Source organism: Poecilia latipinna, unplaced genomic scaffold (assembly GCF_001443285.1).
Source record: "Poecilia latipinna isolate Pla-1442-1.1 unplaced genomic scaffold, P_latipinna-1.0 Scaffold257, whole genome shotgun sequence".
NCBI classification, from domain to species: domain Eukaryota; kingdom Metazoa; phylum Chordata; class Actinopteri; order Cyprinodontiformes; family Poeciliidae; genus Poecilia; species Poecilia latipinna.
Window position 1 is genome coordinate 125,430 of NW_015112873.1, and position 27,503 is coordinate 152,932.

Below are 27,503 nucleotides of genomic sequence, written 5' to 3' on the forward strand. Positions count from 1 at the left end.
TCCAATTACAGCTAATTTGGAGACAGTTTGTCTCTCTTGAACGAAAAATAAATGTTTTTTATAATTTCTTTGAAATATATTTAATACAAAGTAACAAGAACATATACATAAAAAAATTAGAAAATTGTGTGTATTTGTATTCAGACTCCTCCCTAATTCTGATACTCCTAAATACATTGCAGTGCAACTAATTTCATCCAGGAAGTCACCTAATTTAGAAAATGTTTTAAATAATAAAAAAGTAAGCAGTACCATTTATGTAAGCTGACTCAATGTTGCTAGTTACAAATGCATATTCATCTTGTTTTTTAACCTTTATTTCTCCTCTCAAACGTATCAAATATATAATATATTTGATAATCTTTAGTATTTCAGTGGATCCATTTGGATGAGAAAATTCCACCTTTCTGTATCTTTCATGATATAGTTTATTGCAGCTTAGGTTGGAACAACATTTGATTAAATGTCTTATCTGACCAAATCAATGCAAAACAACATTAGGAGCTCCAAGAATCTTTACTGAATACATTATTTACAATTACCAGATTAAATACAACAACGTGCAAGCCTCCTGTTTTCTGTTTCCAAACAATTAACAAAGCTGTGGTCCACAATGTTGAAGCACACAATATGTATTTGATGACCGGCTGTTAACATTTACAGTTTTATTTCCCTTTAACATTCACACTCACACAACTCCACCCATACAACAAACAAAGTCTTTAAAAGTGCTAATGTTGCAGAAGGTTTGAGGTCGGTGCTTCTCCTCCTCCGTGTCCAGCTTAAGGCCCCACAGGTTATTCCAGAACTGTTGTTTATGAAGCTGCAGCTTTCCTCTCCTTGTAAGTCGCCATCATTTTCTTGATTTCTGCTATGGCCTTTCCCGGGTTGAGACCCTGTTGAAAAGAATGGAACAATGAGACAAAGAAACTCATAATTCTGTGGCAAAATGTGTTTGTTAAATGCTTTTGGTACCTTGGGACAAGTCTTGGTGCAGTTCATGATGGTGTGACAACGGTACAGGGAGAAAGGGTCCTGAAGCTTAGACAAACGTTCCTCTGTGAATTCATCACGGGAGTCTATCATCCACCGGTACGCCTGTGGAAAAACACCACAGCGGCCTAAATTTAAGAATTCAGAGTAATAATGATTCCTTTTAGAGGATCTCTAGTTTCATCTGTCCGTGTATTGTTAAGTTACTGCGATATGGTTCACATCATTACATGAAATTCATAACTAGTCTCTTTAAATGTTCCTCCTCTATGTTTATCCATAACAAGCGGTGCATTTTTTTCAGTGTCTGACCCAAATGAAGGAAATCATTCGACTGCAGGTACCATCTCATTGTCCTGGAGGAATGACTGTGTACATCTTTAACAATAAACTCAAATTTAAGCAGCAGATTTTGCTATGACCAGGAAAACTCTCTGTGGATTCGAGCCACAGATTTTGCTAAGACTACTTTCTTCTTGAGTAGACTTTGTGTTTTGCTTTGATGCCCAAGTTTGGAGATTTGTACATGTTTTCATCATGTGCACTTATCAAACTTTGACATGGAAATGAATATAACCATCAAGAGGTGAAACTTTAAACAAATCTGAGAAGTAAAAACAGGAAAAAGTTATATTGCCTCAACAAAAGGCCATATAAAACTGTCAGAACAAAATTATTTCCCACTTTTTACTCTGTGTCTTTAACTGAAAATAATCACACTTCTATGTTCACAAATTATCATTGCAATCGATACAGAGCTGCAACTAACAATTATTCTAGTAATTGAATATTCCATCAATTATTGTGACGATTAGTTTGATAAAAAAAACGGCAGTCTGTAGATTTTTCATTTCATAGAATGACATTTTTTTATTTTTCAACCTTTTTAATACAATATTAGAAATACATAAAAACAATAAATAATAATAAAATAATAAACAATAATAAAAATAAATAAATAATTGAATTCCTTTTGTAAATAAGAAAATAAACATTGTGTAAAATGCAATGCCAAAACATTGCTTTGATAAATGTGAACCGAGTGAAGCTGAGACTACACAACTTGAAGAATTTTGTCTAAAACATATTTACAGAGCAAGCTGTTTTTTTTTTTAAATGCAAAATTTATATATTTCTGTACAGCTTTGGCTAAGTTACTGCTATGAATATGTTGGGGATTTTTCACCTGCATACTCCAGTTAATGATAACTGATTACTAAATTCGTTGACGATTATTTCAATAATTGATTAATCACGATTAATCAGATTAATCATGATTAATCCGTTTCGGCCCAATAATAACTTTTGCATAATAATAGCTATATGAATCTCATGTCTGACCTGCATGAGGACAGCAGGCCCCAGGTATTTGTCTCCGTTCCACCAGTAACTCGGACAGCTGGTGCTGCAGCAGGCACACAGTATGCACTCGTACAAGCCGTCCTGTTGAGGCAAACAGGAGTCAGATACGATCTTTTTCTGCCTTTGTGGTCTTCACTTCTGGACAAGTTGGCCACTTAAACAAGGATGTGAAAACCAGTATTCTGATTGCTGTGGAAGTATTTGAGGTCTGACTATACCAGTTTCTGCCTGTCCTCCATTGACTGGAAATACTGCTGCTTCCCCTCCTGACTCTCGTCCTTCTTCTTCAGGTATGGCTCAATGGATTTGTACTGTGCGTAGAAGTTGCTCATATCCTGTTGGGGATAGAAATAGAAGGTCATATTTAGAGAGATGCTCTGATGTTCCTGAAATGTACTGTAGCTTTTGAAAAAAAATAAAATAAAGTCAAAGCACCACACTCACCGGCACCAGATCTTTGACGACGTACATGTGGGGCAATGGGTAGATTTTAGTGGGTTTGCTGGTGTTTGTATCAATTTTGTTAAGGCAGGCCAGTGTGTTGCCTCCGTTTATATTCATGGCACATGAGCCACAGATACCTGAGAAGGTTGGTACACAATAAGTCTGCCAGAAAGTCCGTCAGATGACTTACTTTTCTTTTTTTTTAAGTTTAAAATGGCTGGCACTGTGATGTGCAAATTGATATCAGCTAGAATTGGTTTGCTACCTTCACGGCAGGAACGTCTGAATGTAAGCGTGGGATCGAGTTCATTCTTGATCTTGATTAGGGCATCCAGAACCATTGGACCGCATCTGCGTTAAGAACAACGTCAGATGCAACATTCCCAATGACAATGCAACACAACAACACTGTTTTTCATTGATCCAGTTGTGACTTACTTGTTCAGGTCTATTTCATACGTCTGCATTCGGGGTTTGTCTCCAGGGGTGTCTGGATCCCAGCGGTACACCTGGAACTTCTTGATCCTGGGCTCAGGAGCCGGCACAGCGGCGGTCTGAGCGTAACGCACCATCTGACTCACAGAAACCAAACAACAGTTACAGTAAGTATCAACTAAACAATAGCTATTACAAGTGGGGACAAATTTGTTCTGAAAAGATGCCCTAAAAGCCTTAAAGTAAATTCACCTTTCATTAAAGTAGTAAAATCTCACACGTTTAAGTCAGTACTATTTCAGTGTTTTAATTCATAGAGGGAAAAAAGTCTCTGGTTAAAAAAATATATATTGTTTTTTAGAGAAAAAAAAAAAAAACTTTGCTGCCACAACCCTTTTAAAATAAATCTAACTGGAATATGTTCAAATTTATACCTCTTTTTTTTTTAAGTTGATCAGAGTTTTTAGGAACTTCTAATTAATAAGCTAAGACTTTATGTTTCTCTGGGATAAAAATATGATAATATGTTACGACCCAGCTGCGCTGGAATGGCAACTGTCCAAGGTGTACCTCGCCTCTCACCCATTGACCGCTGGATATGGACACCAGCCTCCCTACGGGTAAGCGTGTCTGAAAGTTTTGTTCTGTTGATATATTCCACCTACAGTAATATTTTTTTAAACGATCATTTATTAACTTGAATTTTCCTCATGAGTTCAATATCTATACAGAGGTTAAATTTGATTTCTCAAAAGGTTTGAAGGGTGTTGTATCGGAGCAGAACTCAATGGCCACTTTCTTGTTTTCTCACATTCATAAATGACTGAATCCCTCTCTCTAAGACGTACTAGAATTATAATATGCATCATAAGGAAACGTTACTCAACGTAGAAATAATAAGACTTTGGAGATTCATGTCCATATTAACTGCGACAGTTGAAGGGAAAATATTTCAGGGAATCATAAAAAAGTGACAAAGAATGATCAAAAGTTTCATAATTTGTAGTGTTTTGGATGTTTCTATTATATCATTAAATTACAAAGTATGGCGTCTCCCCCTAGTGGCAGATTGGGTGAACTGACAAGGATGAGTTACATCACAGCCGTCCTATGATTACCTAACTGACTTTTTCAGGACAATTGAACTTAAAAGTAATAATAAAAGCTAAAGTGTTTTTTGATTCCTTTTCACAAGCAGGCTTATATTTTTGTACCTGAAACCCATCTTTGAAAACTTATTAAACAACAGCTTCAAAGAGAAGAGGAAACAACTAACAGGTCAGTTTAAGTACGATTACTGACAAAAAGATGCAGATAATGATAAAACGGTGTCATTTTTCAATACAGTTATTATATTTACTAATAAGCCAATATGATGATTTATTTTTAAAATGTACACATATGTAGTCCGAGAATGTCGTGACCACTGTTTTAAATTAGTGAGAGTTTTAGTACTTTTTTGCTTAGCGCAGGCTAAACGGTGAATGAACGCACGAAAGCTCTCGTTTGGGAACATTTCTCACAGAAGATGCAATTTCATGAGCTCTAACCCAAAATTAGATAAAAACTTCCGTACTCACCACCATTATGCCAGAATTCCTAACAGCCAGAATATTTCGGCTCAAACAAACGACAGACATGGTTCCCAGTTGTGTTGATAATAAATAATTGAAAGTATCTGTGTATGACAGTTATTACTGCTCTGTAATTGTCTTTAGCATCAGTGAAAGCAGCCTGAATCTGAACTGTGCGCAGAAGCCGCGCCCGCTTTGTACGTAAACGTCTGCGTCTCTGACGCGTTCATGTGTCGTCCCTCTGCTCGGTCATCAGAATACCCAAACATATGCTATTGAGATATTTTAAATAAAAACAGTATCCAGTGTGAGTATTTTACCAGTTTGTTTTTGATTTTTAGAAAAGTCTTCCCTTTATTGTACACTTTACCGATAACGCAGGTTCTACTCAACAAATGTGAAACATTTGTAACGATGAACCATATCCGAGATGCATTGAAGGCGGCGTGTGAATGCGGCTATTTCACAACTCTCATTGCTCAAACGAGGGTCAGTTACATAGATCTATACATAGACCTCCAGGACAGCGTGCAGAGTTATCTATTAGTGTTTTATAACTCCTTGAAAGTCAGTGGCTGTCAACTACAAAGCTCATGTTCTAAACAGTCAAAAGAAACATGTTTGTTAGTGAGTTAAGTAACTTCAAATCTCATTTTTGACAGTGATGTAACAATTTCTTCTGTTTTTGCTTTACTTGTCACCTTTAACCATTTTAGAAAATCAAATAAATTTAAATATCAGACAAACATAACCTAAATAAGCCTATAATGCCATTTACATTATATTGCCAAAAGTATTTGCTCACTCATCCAAACGATCAGAATCAGGCGTTCCAATCACTTCCATGGCCACAGGTGTATAAAATTAAGCACCTAAACATGCAGACTGTTTTTACCAACATTTGTGAAAGAATGGGTCACTTTTAGGAGCTCAGTGAATTCCAGCGTTGGAGATGCCACCTCTGCAGCAAATGTTTTCAAAATGGTTAACAAATGAAAATCTGGACTGTGTGCATTAGTTTCCAACTCTGTTGAGTCTTTGCAGCGTCTCTACAATCTCTGCACATCTAGAGAAAATCTCAAGCTCAGTCAGATTGGATATAGACATCTGTGAACATCAGGAGATGCCACATCTTTTAATTAGATTTAGGTCTGAACTTTTACTAGGTCATCCTAACAGATAAATTTATCCAAAATTTTACTGCACCTTTGATTGGATGCTTAGGGTCGTTGACCATCCACCATAGTCTCGGGTCTTTTGCAGCCTCTAACAGGATTTGCTGGTATTTAGCTCCATCCATCTTCCCATCATCTCAGAATTTTGTAACGTCTAGTTCCTGCTGATCTATTTTATGTCACCATAGTGATAGTGTGTTCAGAGTGAAGTTTTATTTCTGCGCCACACATACAGCTTTGCATGTAGGCGAGTGAGTTCAGTTTTTCCTCATCTGACCAGAAAACCTCCCTTCACATCTGCTGTTTCCCACAAAAGGAACTCAATTAACGTTCCCTGAATTATCTTGGAAATACTGACCCTTTAAGGCCAGTAAGCCAGAATAGACGCTGTGCAGATCTGCTGTTGCTTTAATATCTAATCAAATTAGTCTGCAGGATGAATTGGGGTTGTAAGTTTGTTCTTTTTGATGTTCTCCTGGTTGCCTGAAGCATGAAGTTGTCCTAACGTGATACACTCCCACACAAGAGTTCATCTGCTGTGCCAAGAGAATTTTGATGATTCCGTGTTTTTTTTTTTCCTCTTTATTTTTGATCAAACATTCATGACTGATGATATCTGCTTTTGTAGGCAAAATTAGTGAGGACCTCAGAGCTTTTCTTCATGTATTCCTCTGTGGGGCTGTTGCCAGCCCCATACAACAGACAGTTGGTAAAATCCAGCCCCTTATTCTATGCTTGGCTTTGTGCAGAAGATCTGAACTCTGCTGTTGAGAAACAGTTGCAGACTGTGTTTGTCTGTGACTGTTATAATGCACCAGTTCGACACTATGAAGTTTACTGATAATTGCCTGCATGGCAAACAGTTATCCTCCACTGCAAAGAGAGAAGTGGCAAGCAGAACAAAATGGCTGCGAACATTAACCCAATATTTGGAATTGTGGCCAACACAGACTGAAAGGCTTCCTTCACTTCCTTCGCTGCCATTACTAAAACTACGAGCAAATCCTGAGCCGTGCAGAAAACAGGCGTGATCATTCAGGCGTGATCATTCTCTACCTCTCCTTCTTTCGCTGACTTGCTTGGTTAAAATCCATCTTAATGGGAGAAAGCCCAGGTGGAGCACTGAAGACCAATGAGAATTGAGCAGAATAGCATAGGAAGGTAATGACCAGGCTAGTAAAATTGTGAGGTGGAAGGAAAATGATCAATGTTTTGTGAAATTTAGCCTGGACTTTGACTAGGCTACTGTAGTTCATTATATTGCTTTGATCGCAAACCAAATTTAGGCACTCTGCGTTACTAGGCAAGATTAAACCTGATTTTTAAGAATTCTGTTTTTCTTTATCAGTTACTTGGTTGAACAATTTGACTGACTAATATCCAGTAAGATGAGATTGAAAACAAAGAGTCTGCCGTTAAGAGATAGGCTAAAAAGTTAATAAATTGTCCTCTGTCGGGAGACAGCAAGTACAGTATTTCATTTACATCCAGGCGGTGCTGCTGTCGCCGAGTTGATTTACCGCTCCAAAGGACAGCGTCGGTCTCTAGAGAAGGCTTTTCCAGCTCTGGTTGCATAATGGCGTGTAAATTGTTCAATACTGTAACCACAGAGGTGTCAGAGTTACACTGGTACCTTTTATGAAAAGGTATTTGAAGAACCCTGAGGGCTGCGTACAACTAGACTGCTTTAGTTCGTTTAAATTGGACTGCAAGGATTGATTGTGGGAAGCATGGTGAGACTTAAAATCTGCTTATTACATTGTGGTGCTTTTTTTTTTTTTTTTTTAAACAGGAGGGTAAAATTGCTCTGCTTGCAGTGATGAACATTGTTGTCCAGGTGGACAATTTGCAAACAAGGTTGTCTGGTGGGTAAATGGAAAAGCCTGAAAACCAGAAGAGAAACATTTTAACAGAGAAATGGGCCACCAAGTCAACAGAAGACGTATGTCATTTTACGGCAGCAGTAAGGGACATTTTCTCTAACTGCTGCAACTTAGCAGCAATTCAGTCTTTCTCTGACTTCCTTGAAGCTTTTTCAGTTCCATAAACGCTCAGTTTAAAGATCAGCAGAAAGTAGAAAACAACAAAAGGAGTGTAAGGCTGGGAAACAAAGAGCAGCATGGCATAAAAATCTCAGTTCCCAATGTTTTGTACAAATTCTGGGATGTCTCACACGTCTTTATAAGGTTAGGATGCGACATATATTGAAATAAATTTAGAAGAACAATAGTTCAATAACCCACAAAACAAAATGGAAGCTAAACAAAGAACTACATGTGATGTTTGTTTCTTGTTTAAGACAATTATTTTTGTTTAAAATTGAATGATTGAATCTGTATGCCTGACTTTATCTAAAAATCTACAACTTTTAGTTAATATTTTAGTATTTTACACACCCATCATATAAGAGCTGTTGAGTTAAGCAAGTTCCAGTTGCCATTTGAGTATTTTTATGTTGAAACTTGTTTGTTTTGTTGACCAACAAACTCATCAGAACTAAAAATACCCACCAGTTTCGTTTTTTAGAGAAATCAATTCAGGGACAAACTTTAACGTTAATATAATTTTAAGATATGAAATGACTGATGTTTTGATCGGATGGCTACTTTTTACTTTTATTTGAGTAAAAACATGAAATAGAGTTACTCTTTCTCATCAGAGTAAGAGTAATTTGTTCACTACTCTACCCACCTTTGTTCCTGGACATTAAGAAGAACAATTATTTTAAACGTGCCACGGAACCATAATGGACGGCTTTTCTAAACTCCACGTTGTCAGTCGTCGCTCTTCCTTGTTTCTGCTTGATTTTTACTAAATAAAACCGGGACCATCTGCACTCAGAAATAACCTCTCTCTCTCTCTCTCTCTCTCTCTTTCACGCGACTGGAATAACACAATCAAATGTCAGGGGTCACTGTTGTGCTTCAATGGCACTTTTAATAAAACAAACATTTCATTCTCACAACAGCAATGTCTGGACAGAGAGGGGTCGGGTACGGCTGGGTGAGGGTTTCCTCTGCTGATAGGCTGGTTGCTCTGGGTTAGTGAGAGGGTTGGATAATGAGAACTCAAAGAACATTGATATGACTCTACTAAACAACAACAACAAAAAACAGTATATTTCCTTGCAAAAGGATTAACTTGAACTCAACAACATAATGTCAGCTCACAGGGATAAACTTTACTTTCTGGGATTTTATGTCATAGACCAAAATAAAGTAGAAGATCGTCGTGAAAGGGAGAGAAAATCATTTCAAGTCGAAAATTTTCGACTTTTAAAACTCATACAATTTCCAAAAGTAAAAAATGTTCAAGTTTTTTCTAGGAAAATTCATCTCAAAATTTCAGATTTTTTTTTTTTTTTTCTTGGAAATTTTCAGCTTTTGGAGTTCGGAAATTTTCAGGGTTTTTCTAAAAAATTTGAGATGAATGTAAAAAAAAAAATTGGGGGAACTTTAGTTTTGTTTTTCTATCTACATCGGCCCCAATGTGCTGTCACAGGGGCCTACAACAAACAAACCAAAGAACCATTTTTGCCCACAGTCCATTCAATTGACATAAAACTTAGTGAAAGGACTACTAAAAGACTTTCAATACATATCTACAATAGGAAATTTGTGGTATTTTATTAATACCATTTTATTCTGTTTTAGGTTATAAAGCTAAGAAAAAACATGAACTTTTTACAAAGGGAAGATTGATCGATTTTCTTCTATGGGATGTTGATGTTTGGGGGGATCTTATGTAAACAAAAAAAGCACTTTGTTTCCAAGGTAATGAGGGAAAAAAAAGTATTTTTGACACTTGTGGGATTTATTCAGTGCTAAAAATAAACTGCTCAAATCTGCACTTGTTTTATCTACATTTTTAAAATGTTTGTTGTCTCTGCAATGTTTTAAGCCGAGTTATAAAGAGCCACCTGCAGCTCTGGCGCCGCACCATGCAGATGAATGAACAGAGCTGAATAATCTAGACGGAAAAAATTGTTGGAGGCAGCTAAAGATGTCGAAGCGATGAAAGTTAATGGTTTACACTAAAGGCATATTGGTGTATTAAAATGACCCAGTCAAAGCCCAAATTGAAAATCTCTGGCGGTGCTTGAAAACTTATGTTTAATGCTCTCGTACAACTTCATGGTGCTTGAATTATTTTGTAAAGAAGCTGACAACAATTAGTTCAAAAGGCAACAGCACATCATCTACTTTTTTAATGTTCACTATTCTTAAAAGACTATCTGTGTTTAATAGCCCTGCAAGAAGGAAAAATTAAAAACAAACTTCAAATCAGGTGTAATTTTCATTTTGCAAACACTTCCAGGACCGCTTTGTGTTGGTCTATCATTTAAAATCCCAGTAAAAGATGCTGACGTTTGTGGTGGTGACGTGGTAGAATGTGTCAAAATTCAAGGGGAGCAAATATTTCCTCCAAAGCGCTGCGGACGCGTCAGCTGAGTCCGTCTGGTTGGCGTTTACCTCTCCTCGTGTGTCAACTGAACAATGACAAATTAGCAGAGGAAAATCTGACCGCAGCTGCACATAGCCTCCGTCCCTCTCACGTTATTTACAGGAGAAAAAAAAAAATACATTCAGTTAATTCACTAAGTAACAAAGCTAATTAATCTGTGTTTTTAGCAGAAATCACGTTTCACATCCAATTTCCAGTTCCTTCTTCTTCTTCCTAACGTTTACTCACGCAGTCCAAGTGTCCAAGTTTTCTACGATTGAACAACTCACACAGAAATCTCCCCACTGGCCTGTTAAATTATGTATTTTTACCTATTTACAGAAGCAGCAGTCTAACCATCACAAAACAAACCACAAACCCGCCTGTCGTAACCAAAAGTCCCATCTGACAGAGGGGAAAAAAAAAAAAACACAAAAAAAACCCCAGTCTCACCTCCCCGTTCCATACTCTTCCCACCCTGTTCTAAAAGAGCATGCCAAGTTTAACAATAAACACAGAAAATGTCTTTATACAGGAAAAAAAAACACCCTTAAAAATGTTTTCTTCCTCCCACGGTGGAGGACACAGACTTAAGACCAGGTTTTTAGTGGGAAGAAAGTAAAATCTCATTCCATTTTGGGATTTTTTTTTAAGTGCTGACAGAGAAAGGTTCAGGGTCAAAAGAAAGTCCGGTTGGAAGGTTCTGAAAGAGGACCACATCATGAACAGAGGAGGTTCAGGGGGGCAGTTTCACAGGTCTCTGAGGCAAAGTTTGGCCGTGGGGTAAAGTTTTGGCAAGAACAAGTGGAGGTGTTTTAAAATGTACGAGAGATTCAAGGGGAAGATTTGCATTTTCATTCTTATTTGTTTTTCTTTTCTCTCTCTCACTCTTTCTCTCTCTCTCTCTTTGTGATTTTTAGAGTCAGAGGTGTCGAGGACTGGGGTGGCCGTTGTGGTAGAGCTTCTGCTTGATGTGGACCATGTTGCCGCTGGAGTCCTCCAGCTGTCTTAGCTGGGCTCGGCGACGGAGGTCTCGGAGGTTGCAGAACTGCGGTAACCACGACCAGGATGGAGTATCTGCAGGGAGAAGACCAGAGAGAACACGGAGACTTTTATCCAGACGATACAAAAACCCAAATTCACAAGCACAAACAGAGTTTTATCATGTACAGCGGTATATTTAAAAAAAAAAAAAACTCTTCTCAGTTATCCTTGCTTTCATATTTCAGATATTTATCAGAACAATGAAGCACTGATGTTACATTTCCACCTTTGTAGCAGAGGTGAAAGCCTTCCCCAACACATGCACTTCAAATGTGTGTGTGTGTTTTTAGCCACATCAGGCTGATTATACAATATTAATGATTGTACTTCTGTATTTTATAGCAACTATGCTTTTGAAAATTACATTAATAACGCCATGACAACATGGGAATAACATGCAGTTCCACATCTGGTTTTATATATCAATAAAATGATGTTAATTTTTTGCATATTTGCTTCCCTTTTTTAGTATAAAGTTGTCAATCAATGTTATTATTCTGACAAAGTCTCATGCTCATATTTGAATCATTTCAAGTATATTATATGGATTTCTAAAACGACGTAGAATAATCTGTAAATTAGCCAGAACTGGCCTCTTTTACATAAAATACTTAAGTAGTTTTTAAATTCAAGCTCAATTCAAAAATACTTTATTGATCCAAAAGGGAAAATAAATGCTTTTGTTAAGAGTTGTTGTAGATGGCTGTGGGAAAGGAGGATCTCCTGTAGTGGTCTGTGTCACAGCAAATTTGAAGGAGCCTCTGACAGAAGACACTGGCTGTGTTTCGATTACAAATGCGCGCAAATCTTTATTTATATTCTGCTAATGCTCCATATAATAGGAAGTTTAATTAAAATCACAAGTGAATAAGTTTGTTCGTGAAAAACCCTGGCAGCCACATGTGATTATATCATATTATATTCATAATTAAGCCATGACACTAAGCGCTCGTCTGTCGGAGGAGACGTCTGCGTCTTATTCAGGCGTTGGCGCAACAAACCCCTTATGCTTGGGAGCGGCTACATTTGGGGAAATTGTAGTCTTCTTTTCCAGAAGTGCTTTTGGATTCAGCACGCTGAATGACGCACTACTTTTTATTTGCTGTGCGTGTTCTTGTGGAGCCAGCTGCACATTGTCCAAAAAAACACAAATAAAACCAAACAAACTACAAGTCGTGAAGAAGACTGCTTGCTGCTTTCATCTTCGTCGTTTTTACCACTAAGGCAACGTCATTTATTCAGCTCCTTTCACCCAGAGGCGACACAGAGTGCTCGCACAAAGAAGCTAAAAGCAACATATATTAAGAAAAACACATCAAACAGATGAAAATTAAACAGATTTTTTTTAAAAAGAGTTAAGAGTAGTATCTGCGGACTACATCTGTTTTGATACGGCTGAAAAACCGCCTCACCGTAGAACAACTTTTTATCAAAAAACCTTTTTTTTTCCTTTTCAAAATTAAGCAAATTTAATTTTCGTAATTTCAATTTATGCAATTATAAGGTTAATGGAAATGCAGCTTAGTGTCTTTCAGTCTCCTGAAGAGGATGTGCATGAGTTTCTTGATTTCATGTAGAATCCTTCTTTGCCGCCATCGTCTTCCAGCGGTTCCACAGTGGCAGTCAAACTGACCAGTTGCATAAAAATCAGATCCATCGTGCGCTACAATAAAGGACACTGAATTTTTTTTTTTTACAGTCTACTACTTGCAGTAAACAATAAAATGCGTTATGAAAATATTAGATGATGTCGTGAACTGTTACATGGTGACAGCAGCCTTGACCTTTCACCTGTTCCACCTTTCTGATTTATCAACCATCACACACTGCACACAGAATGCTTCAAGATAGAAAGTGAGGCAGCAGGTTTTTATGCATGTGTGTGTATGTGGGGTGTAATATGAAGTGTGGGGGATGTAATGGCGGAGCACAGATTCAAATTGGAGCTGGTGAGGCGAAGTGAGGTCCGCGAAGACGGCAGGGAGAGCCCCAGACGTCGAGTCCGGTTAAAAAATAAATAAATAAAAAATGGCTGTGCCTGAGAATGTGCAACAGAAAGAGGTGGAGGAGAGGAGGAGGCGTTGCTGGTAGGATTGGGGATGAGGAGGAAAGACAGAGAGGAAGAGAGAGAGACAAGGGAAGTTATTTATAGCTGTGAATGGTTGTGCTGTCCACAAGGACTGCTCTGAAGGGTATCCAAAGGAAAGGGGGCAACAAAGGCAGGTTTCTCTCATTTCAATAAAAGGATGAAGTCAGGGGAAATTACAGAGCAAAGGAAGAAAAGAGAGAGAGAAAGAGAGAGAGAGCTAAGATGTGATTGTTATGCCTGCTTTAGAACAGGGGGGACGTTAACACCAGTGCCAATTTATCGTTTTCTCACTTGTTTTTCAAGCGTCTTTCCAAAAAGAGCATCTGGCGTCAGATTTAACAGTAAACTGGTGGTACGGAATAAAAAAAAAAGAAAAAAAAATGTTGCATCAGGAGGGAAATGGCTCAGGAGCAGATTCAATAAATGAGCAAAAGGGGGAGGAGTTAGAGCTGGAAAAAAGCAATGGGAATCATTGTGCATTTCAATGCACTCCATGTGTGTGTGTGTGTGTTCCTTACTTGCCATTCCAGCTGCTCTCTTGTGCTATTTATAGCTCCAGAAGAGAAAGTGTGTGTACATGCGTGTGTGTGTGTGTGTAAATTCGGGTGGAGATGTGACAGCATCCTCATCCTGCTTCCACACACACTCTTCCCTGCTCTTTCAGCCTCACCTTCACTCTTCATCTCACAGAGGCTAAATGTGTGTGACCCAGTACTGAAGGCAACAGACACACACACACACACACACACACACACACACACATGCACACGTTTGCGTGGCTATCTTTGTGGGGACTTTCATTGACTTCCATTCATTTCTACAGCCTAAACCTTACCTTTACCCTTTTCCTAATCCTAACCATCACATACTTAACCCTAACCCTAACCCTAACCAAGACTCAATTCATACCTTAGCCCTAAATCTGACCCCTGACCCATAAACAGGGTTTCCCCTTGTGGGGAACAGGCTCCGGTCCCCTCAAGGAGCAATTGGTCCCCACAACGTAGTATATGTCAGGAAAATAGTCCCCACAAGGTATTACAAACAAACCGACACACACACACACACACACACACACCTGCATGCACACACGCACACACACACAAACTAATGGGTCAAGTCCAAAAGGCGACGGGCTTCCCTACCTACTGCAAAAAAAGAAAAAAAGTATATAAAAATCAGACCACATCTCTACGGTGTTTGAAACACTGAAAATACTGCCTTCTTTCAGTGGCAAACACTTACACAAACATGTAAAGTTTCTTGGTTTTCAGTGTGAGATACCAAAAATACCACATGATTATTTATCTGGAAATATCAAGAGAAATCAGCAGAAACAGGTCGGAAACTTTAAATCCAGTCATTGTTGAGTGAAGAAGGCAAAGTACGGCATTTAAAAACAAAGTCAACAAAGTTGCTCCATTTTCTCTGATTTTTTTTAAAGCTTTTTAAAGTCCCACCGTAAATTAAACAGCTAAATATAGCTTAATTATAATGGGCCCTATTTTATCCCTAACAATCCCTAGCAGTAAAAGTAATGTGCAATCTAAATTTTTTTCTGCTGTGCTTTGAAGAAGACAAACTCATTGGAACCTTTTAAATGAGTGATGCATGTTCTTGACAATCTTTTAGACTTTTTCTTTTCACTTTGACTTAAATTTTACCCATTTAGTCCTTGTGCCCGGCCTAAGGCAAAGTGTGCTTAAAAATGAGGAAAGAACATAGTAGGACAAAATATCCACAGATCATCTTAAAACCAAAGCAGCGAGAAAAACAAAAACGTGAAACAAGACTTCAGTTGATGTAATGCAGCCGCGTCAAAATCTTTTTCCGACACATTCAACATCATGAATGTCTTCAAAGAGCCAGTTGTGGTAGAATATTTTGATAAAAAGACCTATTAAAAAAACTGAATAAATATTATTGCTTTCTCTGCTAAAAAGTTAATTAAAATACTTTCACATTGATGTAATTTGGCACAATGCAAGTAAAAAACGATTTGACTAGACTGATAAAATAATATTTAAGCAAACAACTGTTATCTTGACACACTTTTTCAATGCCACAGAAATAGCTATGTGATCTAATGGCTCTTTAACTATTAATATTATCTCTTATTATTATTATTAGCTTTACAAATTTCAATTTTATGCAAAAATACACATTTCTTGTCAGCAAACAGTTTTCAGTCAGCTGCACATAGAGGGAAAAAAAAAGTAAAAAGAAAAACAAAAGCTTTAAAAACTATTGATAGAGACCACCTGAAAATATTACATACATGCGTGGCTCCTTTAAATCTGGAAAAAAATAAATAAATAAATAAAATAAAAAATTTTGCGCAGAACTATGCCTCCAAGTATTAACGGTCATCTTTATTGCTGACACTTTTTCCTCATCCTGCCTGAGGAGCTTTTCCACAGCGCTCCCAGTTTCCAGGTCACATATCACCTACTTTACTCTTAAAACTGCAGATCCAGGCCAGCTCCACCATGCAGCCTTACCCCAGTACTGTGATTTATAAAGCAACAGAGACAACAGCATCTTCCAGGCTCTGCTTTTATATTTAACCAGGCTATAACAGTAAACGGCCATTTGTGAGAAAAGTTAGAGAAACCACCACAAGACAGGATGTTAAAACTTCTACAAGAGAGTTTTAACATCGCAGCTCAGTCTTATTTGGATATAATATCCAAAAGACTAGACTATTTAGCCTTTTATTTCCTCTTTTGTGTCTGCCAGATAACACCATCACACGGTGGTGATGAACTACGCACCGCATGTTCTGTCTCATTACCTTTTTTTTCTAAAACGACATGCTTCCTTTATCTGTCAGGCGGAGAGAGACGACAAGGGAAACGACAGATATATTTTCCAGTTAGCATGGAGACGCAAAGCAGGAAATTAAGAAGCAACTATCAGCCGAAGCTGGATTTCAATACACACTCACACACACACACGCGCACGCACACAGAGTGCAGAAATGAGGCATTCAGAGCAGAGCGTCAGATGGCGAGAGTGAAATATCTCAATCGTTGTGACGCAAGCATGGCTCATCTAATAGAGCCAACTTCAAACTCGGGTCTATTTACTGTGACAGCATTAACCAATACGAGAGATTTTCTTCAGACATTTCTGGGACGTGTGACTGCTCAGGCGGAAATCATTTTCTGACAGCCTTAATCTCCATTCATCTAGATTTGGTGAGGATATACCTACTGTCCCTGTATGAGCAACTGGGACCCATGAAATTAATGTTTGGTCCAAACGTCTTGAGTCATCCCTGATTCCTCTAGATTTTACTACCCAAGAGAGGTGAGATGATCTAACAAAAAACATATTTTAAATTACGCCTATAGGCACGCTGAGATCCAATTTGTTCCTATTAATTCAAGTGAATCAATGAAAACTACCAAAGGTAACGCAGTCGGACAGACATTTCAGTGGCAGTAAAATTATTTTTGAAGGACCCATTAGAAGAAAATCTGGCACACTGCATCAGCTATAGAACGATGCATCACTCAGGTCCGTTGTCTGGTCTTTTTTTCAATTCATTTCTCAATACATGGCAACCCACTACACATTTCACTACACATGGTTAAGCGAAACCCATGATGCAAAATTCACATTTTCCATATAGTTATACTTATGTTTGGGCCTCAGCTGCTTCTAAAAACAGTACAAGCACTTAACAACACTACCCTGCCGATTTTTGCCAATAAGTCCAAAGAACGTATTTGGAATATTTGGAAGTGCTACATTGCTCCAGAATAACCTGGTTTTCACTTATGTGTAAGATTTATCCCCACAGTCGAAACAATCTTTTGTAAAATATTATTTCTTCTAAACAGCATCCCGTCTGATCACTAAGCTATTTCTGTATTTTAGTTGATATAGTATTCAAAAAGTTCAATTAACCTGCTTCTGTTCTGTATCATCCTAATCTTGGTTAATGTAGGTTTTGTTCATTAGAAATGAGGCAGGCGTTATCCTGATTTGTTTGGAATTAATTTTAATTAACTACTTTTATACCTGTTTTAAACAATCTCGACTTTACCTTTAAAACATTTTCTTAAGAAAATTTCAGATCATATGTAGTTGTTTAGATTCACATTTGTTGTATTGTTACAGCTCCAGTTACACCCAGCTGGATGTGTTACAAACCCCAGCTGATGTATTTACAGCTTAGAGTTGCACTGAAAGCAATATGGCCAGGAAGGGACACGCACTAAGAGGAGAGTAACTATTTCAGGCAATAAAGATATATGTCATGTGGCTTGTCTCAGCTGAATTCATGTGGAAAAGCTATTGCCTGTTGACAGATTACTTTGATCGACTGATTCTGATTCAGCATCATACCAGCTTAGTTTTTAAAAAAGGTTTCCTGACTTGTTAGTAGATAATAAATTTTACAGATTGAGGAGTTTTGGTTTCTAGCTTGGAGACGGTCCATTAATTTACACCAAGTGGTGTTAAAATTGAGGCTACGTTTTCTACAGTTGCACCATAACTGGATGATAGGAAATTGTGAACACGTCGCCTGATCTCATGTCTTGATGTCAGCCGGAACTTTCATGACTGCTGTCATGCTACAGCATGACAGTCTGATGTGGGAAATATTTTCTTGGCACACTTTGGGTTCCGTAGCACCAACTAAACACCAGAACCTAGTTGTTCATAGTTTACCATCTCTCTGATGTGGACCATAAAAGTGAACTCTGGTGCGCCTACAAGCCTAGTCTTGGTTCAGTTGAAGTGCAGTTCGAATGCTTATGTGGATGCTGAGACTGCTCCAAAAGCAGGAAGTGAGCTACAATGCAGGGCATTCTGGGTAAATACAGCGTAAACAAAAGTGTGAGTCTAACGCCAGCGGGACAACGGAGTCGTGGTGTTTTACTAACGACAAAAGAGAAATCTTACAATCGCTAAAATCCGATGACATTCCATTTTTGTTTACATTTTGTGAAGAAGAAAAACGTGCTCATGTCTTTTCCAGAGGTTTTCGTGTCGTTTCCTTCAGTGGTCCTTGGTGCAGCGCCACCACAGGCGAGGAGGTGAACAGGTTTTTCAAAGGGTTTGGAGTGTTTCACTCAGTGCAGTGTGAAAGTGAACTAATAAACCACCTGAAACCACCCTGAATCTATGAGGAACATTTTCAACACCTTGTTGAATCCATGCCAGGAAGAACGAAGGCAGTTTCTAAGAATTAAGAGGGTCTAAACCTGATATTATGAAGGCGTGCTTAATAAAGTGGCTGGTGAGTGCATGTCCTCTTTCTTTGAACATTAGCTGCCTAGCATCTCACTTAACTTAAAAAAAGATTAGCAAATTCTTCTTCTCCGCATCTAACCTGGATTAATTCTGCGTCTGAGTCGGTGAGTCCCCAGCCGTTTCCAGGCAGGCTGTGAGCATCTTACCGTAGTACCGGCTCGCCCTCCAGGCCCTGACGGCGCAGTGCAGGACTCCGTCAAGCCACAGCAGCAGCCAGCTGATGCAGAAACCCAACAGCAGACCCAACATCAAGTCCATCTCCTGCTTGGTCACACTGTCACTCACAAAGTAGTTCTCTGAAGAGTCCACTAAGGAGTGGTCCCCATCGTATGGGATTACGTAGTGGACATGATGCCTGGGGTGAGGACAGACAGGAGAAGAGGACAGAAGTGTTAAATTTTAAAGTAGCAACTGTCTGTACACTGGAGGTTTGCTGGAGTTTTTCTAAACTTAAATAAAGCCACACTAATCCGCACTTTACAGGAAACCCCTGAAGCCCCTGTGAAGGACCACCGGGGGGTCACCAGGATGCACTTTAGGCTGGAAAGTGTATGGCTGACATGTAATGTTTTAGATTTGTGGAAGAAATTAAGCCCGCTTAAAAGTGAAAGACCGTCACTTTCTAAAAGTAATCTTTTTGATGGATGTATGGATGGATGTATGGATGGATGTATGGATGGATGGATGGATGTATGGATGGATGGATGGATGGATGGATGGATGGATGGATGGATGGATGGATGGATGGATGGATGGATGGATGGATGGATGGATGGATGTTTCACAGAAGACTTAGAGACTGAAACAAACATCATGAAAATACTGATTGGCTAAAATGCAACCAAAGCCTCTCCATTTAAAAAAATCTTAAAGAAATCCATACCATGGATCATCAAGTTTCACTTGCATCTCTTCTACATCCTGGCCTCCTCTACAACATGCTGCCATTCCAGTGGATATGAAAACCTTCACTGACATTAGCCGCCCTCCTGGGAGCAGATATAGGCTTTTCCCAGCCTAATGACGCAGACAGATATCTGAAGAACATCGCACGGGAACACACCGGGAGCTCAGAGATCTGACAGCTGAGAGCGAGTACAGGTGCACTCTGGGACTTTACACTGATAACGGGGTTTGAACTGATGGCGACGTCTGAAGACATTCACAAATGTAAAGCGATGCTTTTCAGGGCTTCACAAAGACTGGAAGGCAATAAACTAAACTGTCAAGCTTCGCACAGATGTATTGTGATTTCGCCCCAACAAGTGTGTCTTTTACAGTTTAAGACATGGACAAACTTTGTCGCTGTTTAAGGCCTGAAACCCAAAACATGGCACCCAAGAAAACAAGGATTGTCACACAAGTCAGGCTTACAAATGTATTACAATTATACATTTGTTTGTTTGTGCAACCGATAAGTGTGTTACAGTTGTGCAACACTTGACAAATTTAAGTCAATCTTACTCAAATCATGTAGTTTACTTCAAATAAAGCCGTAAACTAAGAAAGGGCCTTTTTTCTGCTCAGGCAGCCTTCATTTGAGAGTAGTTAGAAGGGAAAGTGGATAATGGAAGAGGGGGGAGGCATGCGGCAAAGGTCATCAGGCCAGGAATCGAACCTGCCACGGCCGCGTCAAGGACTGAGGTCTCCTCACATGGGTTGTGTTCTACCCCAGAACCACCACAGCAGCCCGGTCGGTACCGGTTCTGTCCCTGGTGAAGCTTGCATCATGACGTCAGACGTAGGATGCGAACGGGGAATTGAACTTAATTGCTTCAAGTAAAGTCAAAGTAAGTTGTCATCACTACACCAAAAAGAATTAAGTGAGATTAATGTAAATAAGTCCAAATACACTTTTAGAGTGTGGAGTTTCCTGAAAATAAGGCTGAACTATATGTAAACCTTTTTTTCTTTTTCTTTCTTTTCAAATCAACCAAAATTTGTAATTATCTGATTCTTTATTAACTGTATTTGTTTCACCTGCCTCTTGTGTAGCTTATGATTAAATCTCCACCCACTCCAACGTTCCAGCCACAAAGGCAGCTGCTGCTCTTCAAGCTCCAATCTACCCGAAAGGGTTCATCCATACGGCGTCCAAATCAGAATACGGACAAAGCCAAACGAGCTGACACATAAAGCTGTGTCCTCGACGGCACTAAGGTGAACGCCGTCGGCCGTCCTGGCACCTCCACGTTTCATGGAAGGGCGGGCAGGCAGGGAGGCGGAGCCAGAGCTTTCCACCTCTCTTCCTCTCCACTCACGTATCGAAGGTTTCTGCTGTTTGTGTGAGAGCGGACGACTGGCTCTGGTTCAGGGGGGTTTCCGGATCAGCAGAAGACAAGGTGTGGTTACAGTAACCTGAGCACTAAGAGGTTTGACTCTTACTTAGGTTGGACTGAGCATGCTGTCCAAGAACATGGCGATGTACTGCTTTACTTTTATACGTCATCAGCAGAGCTGGGAAGTATTTACCCTGTCACATTTACTTGAGTAACGTTTGATCAGTTTCTGAGTATTTGAGTGGCCATTTTACCAAATACTTGAGTTGTTTCTCAGATGACTACTTTTTGATTTTACTTGAATAAAAATAATTTGAGGTATCGCTTCCCTGACAACTGTTGCTCACCACTGATTCTCAGAGCTCGTTACCAGCAGTGGGCAGGGCAGTTTGAATGCAAAGTACGACAGTCAATTATGAATTATGATTACTCTCAAGCCATTTTCATAAATTTAGATTTGTATTGCCTTGCAAAAGTATTCCTACCTCCCTCATTTTTCACATGTCAAATAAAAACTGTTTATTTGAATTTTGTGATGGTCCAAAAAGCAGTGACAAGAATATAATACGAGACTGCCAAAGATATATACAAACAAAAAGTCTAAAGACTGTGGTGTGCAGTAGTAATCAATCCAACCCCCAAAAGATGAATGGAGAGCCTTTCAATTAAATTCAAACACACTTTTTTGACCCCAAAGAGAAATTAAATATTAGTATTAATTTATCATTTATTTTTATTAGAACTAATATTATTAAATATAACTTATTACTACTGCTAAAAGTATTTTCCATAGATTCTCATTTGGATAAAAGTCTGGGCTTCAACAAGGTCGTTCTAGCACATGAGTAAGCTTTGATGTAGCATTGTAGTTCTGGCTGAATGCTTGTAGTTTTTCTTCTGCTGCTCAACAGCTTCCCTGTGCTTCCCCACAGCACAATGCTGCCACCAGCAGGTTTCAGATTATAGGCATCTTAGCTGGTTTCCTGATTAATGCTCCCCTCACCTGGCCTGTAGGTGTGCAGCTAACCTTTCTCTCACATAGCTCTGTTCCGTGAACTGAACTATGTGAGGGGATGAAAGCTTATTGCTTCATAAACTAACCCGGCTTCTGCAGAAGGTTCTCCCTGAGCTGTCTGCTGCTTCCTGTGACCTTTATGAAGCAGTTTGCTCACTAATGTTCTCTAACAAACCTCTTGGGCCAGCTCAAGACAGCTGGATTTATACTGAGGTTCAATTACACACAGGTAGACTCGCTTTTGCTAATTAGGTGTCTTCTGGAGCCAAACAGTTGCACTGGATTGTATTTATGGGCAATAGAATAAAGGAGGCTGGCCACAAATGCACATCAATGTTCTCTCTTTTTAGAACATTCACAGTTTGCTTACGCTTCATAATTATGTTAACATAACATCCAAATAAAATGCATTGTGGTTTTTGCAAAGCATTGCGTATTCATAACTCAGATAAGTGTCTGTCTTAACTCCATCTATTCTTTACGGAGAAAATTGCTCTGATCTGACTATCGGCAACTCTTAATGTTGCCAATGAATTGCTAACACATTAGCCCCCACACTGCTGTTTGGCTTTATTGGTAATCTTGTCCTAGTGGTCCAGTGTGAACCGGTCAGCAAAAAAAAAAAAAAATCTGCATCTTTTTGGATTTTGTCTTTAAAGTTTTTAACCAATGTTAACATCATGTGCTGGTGCAGAATGAGCCCTGAAGCCAATTTGTTTTTTCCTTTGCTTAGAAACAGTTCAGAGAAAGTCCATTCATGCTAGTTAAAACCATTTTTGTATATTAATAATGTTTGTCTTGCTGATGTTTTCCCACACTTAGAACAAGCTCTATCCGTGAGAGCAAACATCAAGTTGCCTGGTCAGCCATCAGCAGTCTGTACACACACACACACACACACACACACATTCAGCTACAACCAGATATTTACAGACTGTTTAAAACAACAAAGATATTTTTTCTCACTCTCTAACAAGAAATCAGACACATTTTTTCTTGTTTTAAGTCAGTTAGACTTACAGAAGTCATTTCTATTTGCTTAAATGCCAGGATAATGAAAGACCTTCTCACCAGTACGCTGGGAGAGATTGGTAACGTTATGCAGTGAATAATTAGTTTATTTAGCCCGTTATAGAGAAAAAAATTTGATTTTTCAAAGTCACATTTTCACCATGTTATTCATATATTTATACATTTCAGAGTTCCAAACTAAGTATTTAATTCACCACATAAATATTCAGCTTAAAATTAAACATTAAGCTTTCAAATTAAGTATTTAGTTAGGAAGCTAAATATTTATTTTCCCAACTAAATGTTTAAGTCTGAGCTAAATATAAAGTTCCAAATTAAATATTTAAATTAGAAACTAAACACTGAATTTTCAAATTAACTATTTATTTCTCCAAAGTAAATATTTCAATTAAAAGCAGAATATTTAGTTTATTGCTCTATAGGTTTGCTGCAACAGTTTGCTGACAATTTGATCCTTTCTGACTAAGTGACTACAACATTTCTATGGGACTGAGATAAGGGTTTTTGATAACGAACCTAAAACTTTCTTGTCCTGAAGTCACTTAGTAACTAAGCCAATAACAGTTTGGTTAAAACAGACTCTAAGACAGACAGGATCTCCAGAGTAAGTTAAAACCAAAGAGCTAGCAAAGGTAGAATGACAACAACCTGTGAAACATGATTACCAGATAAATTAAACAAAGTGCACTGGAGGTGTCGTTTGTGTGATGGAAACCAGGTGAGGCCAATTAGAGGAATGCAGAATTGAGATAACTGATAATATTGTTGTTTTGAGACCGTTTTCAAGTAACATAATGCTAGTGACGTAACAATGCAAGAACACATTCATAGATCAAGAAACTTTAAATTCTAATGAACATTTAGCACTGGAATCGGATGGTATTTTAAATATTTCAAATAAATAAACAACACAACAGAAACAAACGAATTCTGAAGTCTCTGTAAACAAAACTGACCTTCACAGAAAGGGCTAGTTACGAAAAAAAGCGCCAGACTGAAGACTTTTGTCATCCAATTTTTGGTAGAAAGAGAAAGGAAAAAAAAAAACACTAAATCATGCAAATGGAAATTATTAAGCTTGTTTAAATTTATCATGCAATTTATTGATTATTGCAACAGGCCTAGATATGTCTGACCTGCCAGAAATTAAGTTCTAAATGTCTGAGTCTCTTTGCTAATGAGTAATTGCTTCATCCTCAATGATTGGACTGATTTCAGTCTGTGTTGGTACAGGGTTTATTTCACTGGATCTTTTGCTTTTGGGAGGGCGTGGGGGCATATTTCCTAACTTAAATTTGTCTGGGACACAGATCCAGTATCCCATAGTTGTTGTTTTGTTTTTCTTTCTTAAACAGATGAAGATGTGGAAAGTTAACGCAAGGATGAACTAGACCTGTGGAGCTCATACTCTCTTCCTGATTTCTTGGCTTGTTTTCCTCATGATGTCACACAAATAAGGACAACAGTTGGGGTCCACTCGCAGGTGTGACTCCACCTGACTCAAAAGCTTCCAAAAAGCCATGACATCATCATCTGTTCATTCTGATCTTATTGTGCCAACCTCTGATTTCTAAAACATTAAAATAAATAAATAAATAAAATAAATACTGACAATAATCGCTGTGATTTAGCAAATGATTTAGAAATACTTTTTGGTATTCAACACATGAAATTGTTTTGTTTTTTCTGAATTAAAGACGGGGGGAAAAACCCATTAAACAGTGAATGCAAATATCTGGTTTGAACTGTGGTCGATAAATCGTCTGGCATGTCTAATATTGTCGGTGGCACGGTGAATGTGAGAGCTGTTGTACCGCACAACGCATTTGATGCTCAGATTGTTTTAAACGGCCTACTGTCGCTCATAGTTCATTACCTATTTATGGGACCTGCACACACGCACACACACACACACGCCTTCCTGCATGCAGCAAAGCCTTACAGTCAGCCACTATATACGGCAAAATAAAAAATAAAAATACCAGCGAGATCGGGCTTTATGCAAGAAAAATATCAGGACCTCAGCGGAAACCGCGGCTATAAGAGCGCAAACAGGACAGCAGCCTATCAGGGTGGCTTTGCGGGGTTTCACCGCTTCAAATCTTCCAGGCCTCTTCGGCAATTAAGAATTGACGGGTGGTGGTGGTGGTGGTGTGCCGGGGGAGATGAGGGGAAGACAGAGAGGAACACAGCACAGCATATTTATGCCACATATTGTGGAGGATTCTGGTATTTACCTTCCACAGTTGCAGTGACAGACGCGGTCCTCCCCTCTTAGATGCGGTAGGATGTAGTTGTGAAAGCGATCCAGTAGTGCGTTCATGTCCATTAAACAGGCTATCGCCTGCAAAGAACCATGCCAGTCAGCTGGGACATGTCGAGCAACGGTGCTAAACTATCACCACACACAGCGAAGGGTTTTCAGAAAGAATAGGAATTACAACCAGAAGGAGGAAAATGGCAGATATTTTTCTCTCTCTCTCTCTCTCTCTCTCTTTCTCTCTCACTCGTTTCTAAGAGAGGGAGACTGTTGCTTGAAAACCGACTGATTTATTTATGACAGCAGGTAGGCTAATTATAGCTAGGCTTACCTACTTCCACATGCCACACTGATAGGGTGTCTCAAAAATGTATCATATTCATATAAGTTAAATTAAAAAAAATATTTGGCGTCATATAGCCTCTGTGTGGTAATTAGGGGGAAAAAAGAAATCACATTGCATCTGAGGGAGGTGAGAATGTCTTACCATTACAACTGAAGCACCAAGAATCATAAAAATCATGGTGGTTGTGATCATATGCATCAAAACTTCCAAAACTGACCGCCGTCTTGGAGCCCGGGCTTCTACCCGCGGCAGTGGAGACGCTCCGGCTGGGCTGTGGGCGCTCTCTCCCGGCAGGAGCCGCTCATGGAGCCGCCGCGCCGCTCCTGGCTCCCCGTCCCTTCAAACTGCCCGGTTTTCCCTCCGTCTCCTCCTCCTCCTACACACGGCGAGCCGTTCTCTCTCAGCCTTGACTGCACCCTCTCTCCATCCAAGTAAGGTCCCCCACCACCACCACCACCCCGGTCGGTCGGTCGGTCGGACGGATGGACGGATGCGGCTCCACAGAGGCTGTCCGCTCCTTAATTGCCGATTCGAAAGGAATCCACTGCTCTAGCTCCGTTTCTCCCCCTCCCCGTCCACCTCTATTCCAACGTTCAAATTAACATCACTCAAAGAAAAATCATGAAATGCGTCTGTTTTTTGTTTTTGTATCCTCTAAGAGGGGGATGCCTCGGTCCCCTCTCCCCCTTCCCCCCTCCCCAAGTTCCTCCAGACCCCGCTCTGCGCTTCAGTGCCGGTGAGTCCCGTCCTCCATCAGGCGAGAACGTTTCAAAGAGCTGCAGCACCAACACCTCTCGCGGCCATCGCCCTACAGTCTTCCTCGGATTGGCCTGATAAACATCTAGACGCGGTCCAAGCAGCACCGTGGCCTGCACCTAGACCCACCCTGCGCCCCGAGACCAGTTCCTATCCAGCATCGGCAACTGCATCAACGCCCGGAGCCAGACGCGCATGATTATCCCATCCTGGCTTCCAGCAGCTACACGAGCACCCACTTCCACTGCCTGTGCGTGTGCGCGCGAGCGCGATAGTGTGTACAGTGGGCGGTTAGAGGGAGGGGAGCTGAGAAGTGAAGAGAGGAGAGGAGAGAAAAGGAGAGAAGAGGTGGAACTGCAAGCTGTCTCTACAGGCCTGTGCAGGGCCGGATTTAGGAGATTTGGGGGCCCCTATGGGCTAGAGCCACTTTTGGTTCCCTGCCAACGCATTTTTATGCATGTACAATATATATTCAGGAAGGTTTATAACAAACTGGTGGTGATTTGGTGGAAATCACCAAATCACCCTAGTGGAAAGAAATATATATGTTAGTATATTTCAAACAAACTTACATTTGCGTATGTACATTTTAAGTATACTAAGTATTAAGTGTACATATAAATATATACAAGGTATACTAACAGCGTGCTTGTACCAATTTTGACATTATAACTTTAAACACACATAAATATAATTGTGCCACAATACACTTTTAAGAAATATATTAAATAAAAGTATACTTTAAGTGAACAAAATATGTATTTGTTCAAGTGTACCAATGAAACAATATGCTTTTAAAGAAATTTTGTGTATATTTTAAAATATATGCTCAAAATAGAATCTTTTAAAATTCACTTAAAGCTTACTTGAAAAGTAAACTATTAAATAAACTGAAATTTCAGTGTGTTTTAAATTACATCTCAGTGTATACCTTAGGCCAGAGGTTCCCAAACTGTGGGGCGCAAAGAACTTTTCACAGTTTTTCCCT

The 27,503-nt window shown here is 39.2% G+C and overlaps 2 protein-coding genes and 1 long non-coding RNA gene across 4 annotated transcripts; 1 reads left to right on the top strand and 2 right to left on the bottom strand.

The window, feature by feature from the left end:
* Positions 1-299: 299 nt before the first annotated feature.
* LOC106947826 (succinate dehydrogenase [ubiquinone] iron-sulfur subunit, mitochondrial-like) lies at positions 300-4,999 on the bottom strand. Its single transcript, XM_015033089.1, has 8 exons — positions 4,815-4,999; positions 3,238-3,371; positions 3,065-3,150; positions 2,800-2,936; positions 2,574-2,690; positions 2,335-2,436; positions 976-1,098; positions 300-896 (listed from the first exon to the last, which is right to left on the bottom strand). The coding sequence occupies exons 1-8, from the start codon at positions 4,872-4,874 to the stop codon at positions 816-818; spliced, it is 840 nt and encodes a 279-aa protein (XP_014888575.1). The 5' UTR covers positions 4,875-4,999; the 3' UTR covers positions 300-815.
* On the top strand, positions 3,310-11,433 carry LOC106947831 (uncharacterized). The gene is made up of 3 exons (XR_001425050.1): positions 3,310-3,401; positions 3,773-3,854; positions 11,347-11,433. It is a non-coding gene; the product is annotated as an uncharacterized LOC106947831 (long non-coding RNA).
* tmem240a (transmembrane protein 240a) lies at positions 11,079-26,887 on the bottom strand. 2 transcript variants are annotated; one of them, XM_015033091.1, is made up of 4 exons: positions 25,977-26,887; positions 25,391-25,497; positions 18,974-19,182; positions 11,079-11,503 (listed from the first exon to the last, which is right to left on the bottom strand). In XM_015033091.1, the coding sequence occupies exons 2-4, from the start codon at positions 25,480-25,482 to the stop codon at positions 11,349-11,351; spliced, it is 456 nt and encodes a 151-aa protein (XP_014888577.1). In that variant the 5' UTR covers positions 25,483-25,497; positions 25,977-26,887; the 3' UTR covers positions 11,079-11,348. The 2 variants fall into 2 exon arrangements, with proteins under 2 accessions (XP_014888577.1, XP_014888576.1); XM_015033090.1 differs by having other exon boundaries at positions 25,901-26,886.
* Positions 26,888-27,503: the final 616 nt, after the last annotated feature.

Excerpts from the sequence above, each read along its gene's own strand:
- tmem240a (XM_015033090.1), bottom strand. The coding sequence starts at position 25,957 with ATGCATATGATCACAACCACCATGATTTTTATGATTCTTGGTGCTTCA. Across the intron at positions 25,498-25,900 it reads TTGGTGCTTCAGTTGTAATG|GCGATAGCCTGTTTAATGGA; the intron begins GTAAGACATTCT and ends GGTTCTTTGCAG. Across the intron at positions 19,183-25,390 it reads TGTCACTGCAACTGTGGAAG|GCATCATGTCCACTACGTAA; the intron begins GTAAATACCAGA and ends TCCTCACCCCAG.
- LOC106947826 (XM_015033089.1), bottom strand. The coding sequence starts at position 4,874 with ATGTCTGTCGTTTGTTTGAGCCGAAATATTCTGGCTGTTAGGAATTCT. Across the intron at positions 1,099-2,334 it reads GGCCTGCTGTCCTCATGCAG|GCGTACCGGTGGATGATAGA; the intron begins GTCAGACATGAG and ends GTTTTTCCACAG. Across the intron at positions 897-975 it reads GCACCAAGACTTGTCCCAAG|GGTCTCAACCCGGGAAAGGC; the intron begins GTACCAAAAGCA and ends TCTTTTCAACAG.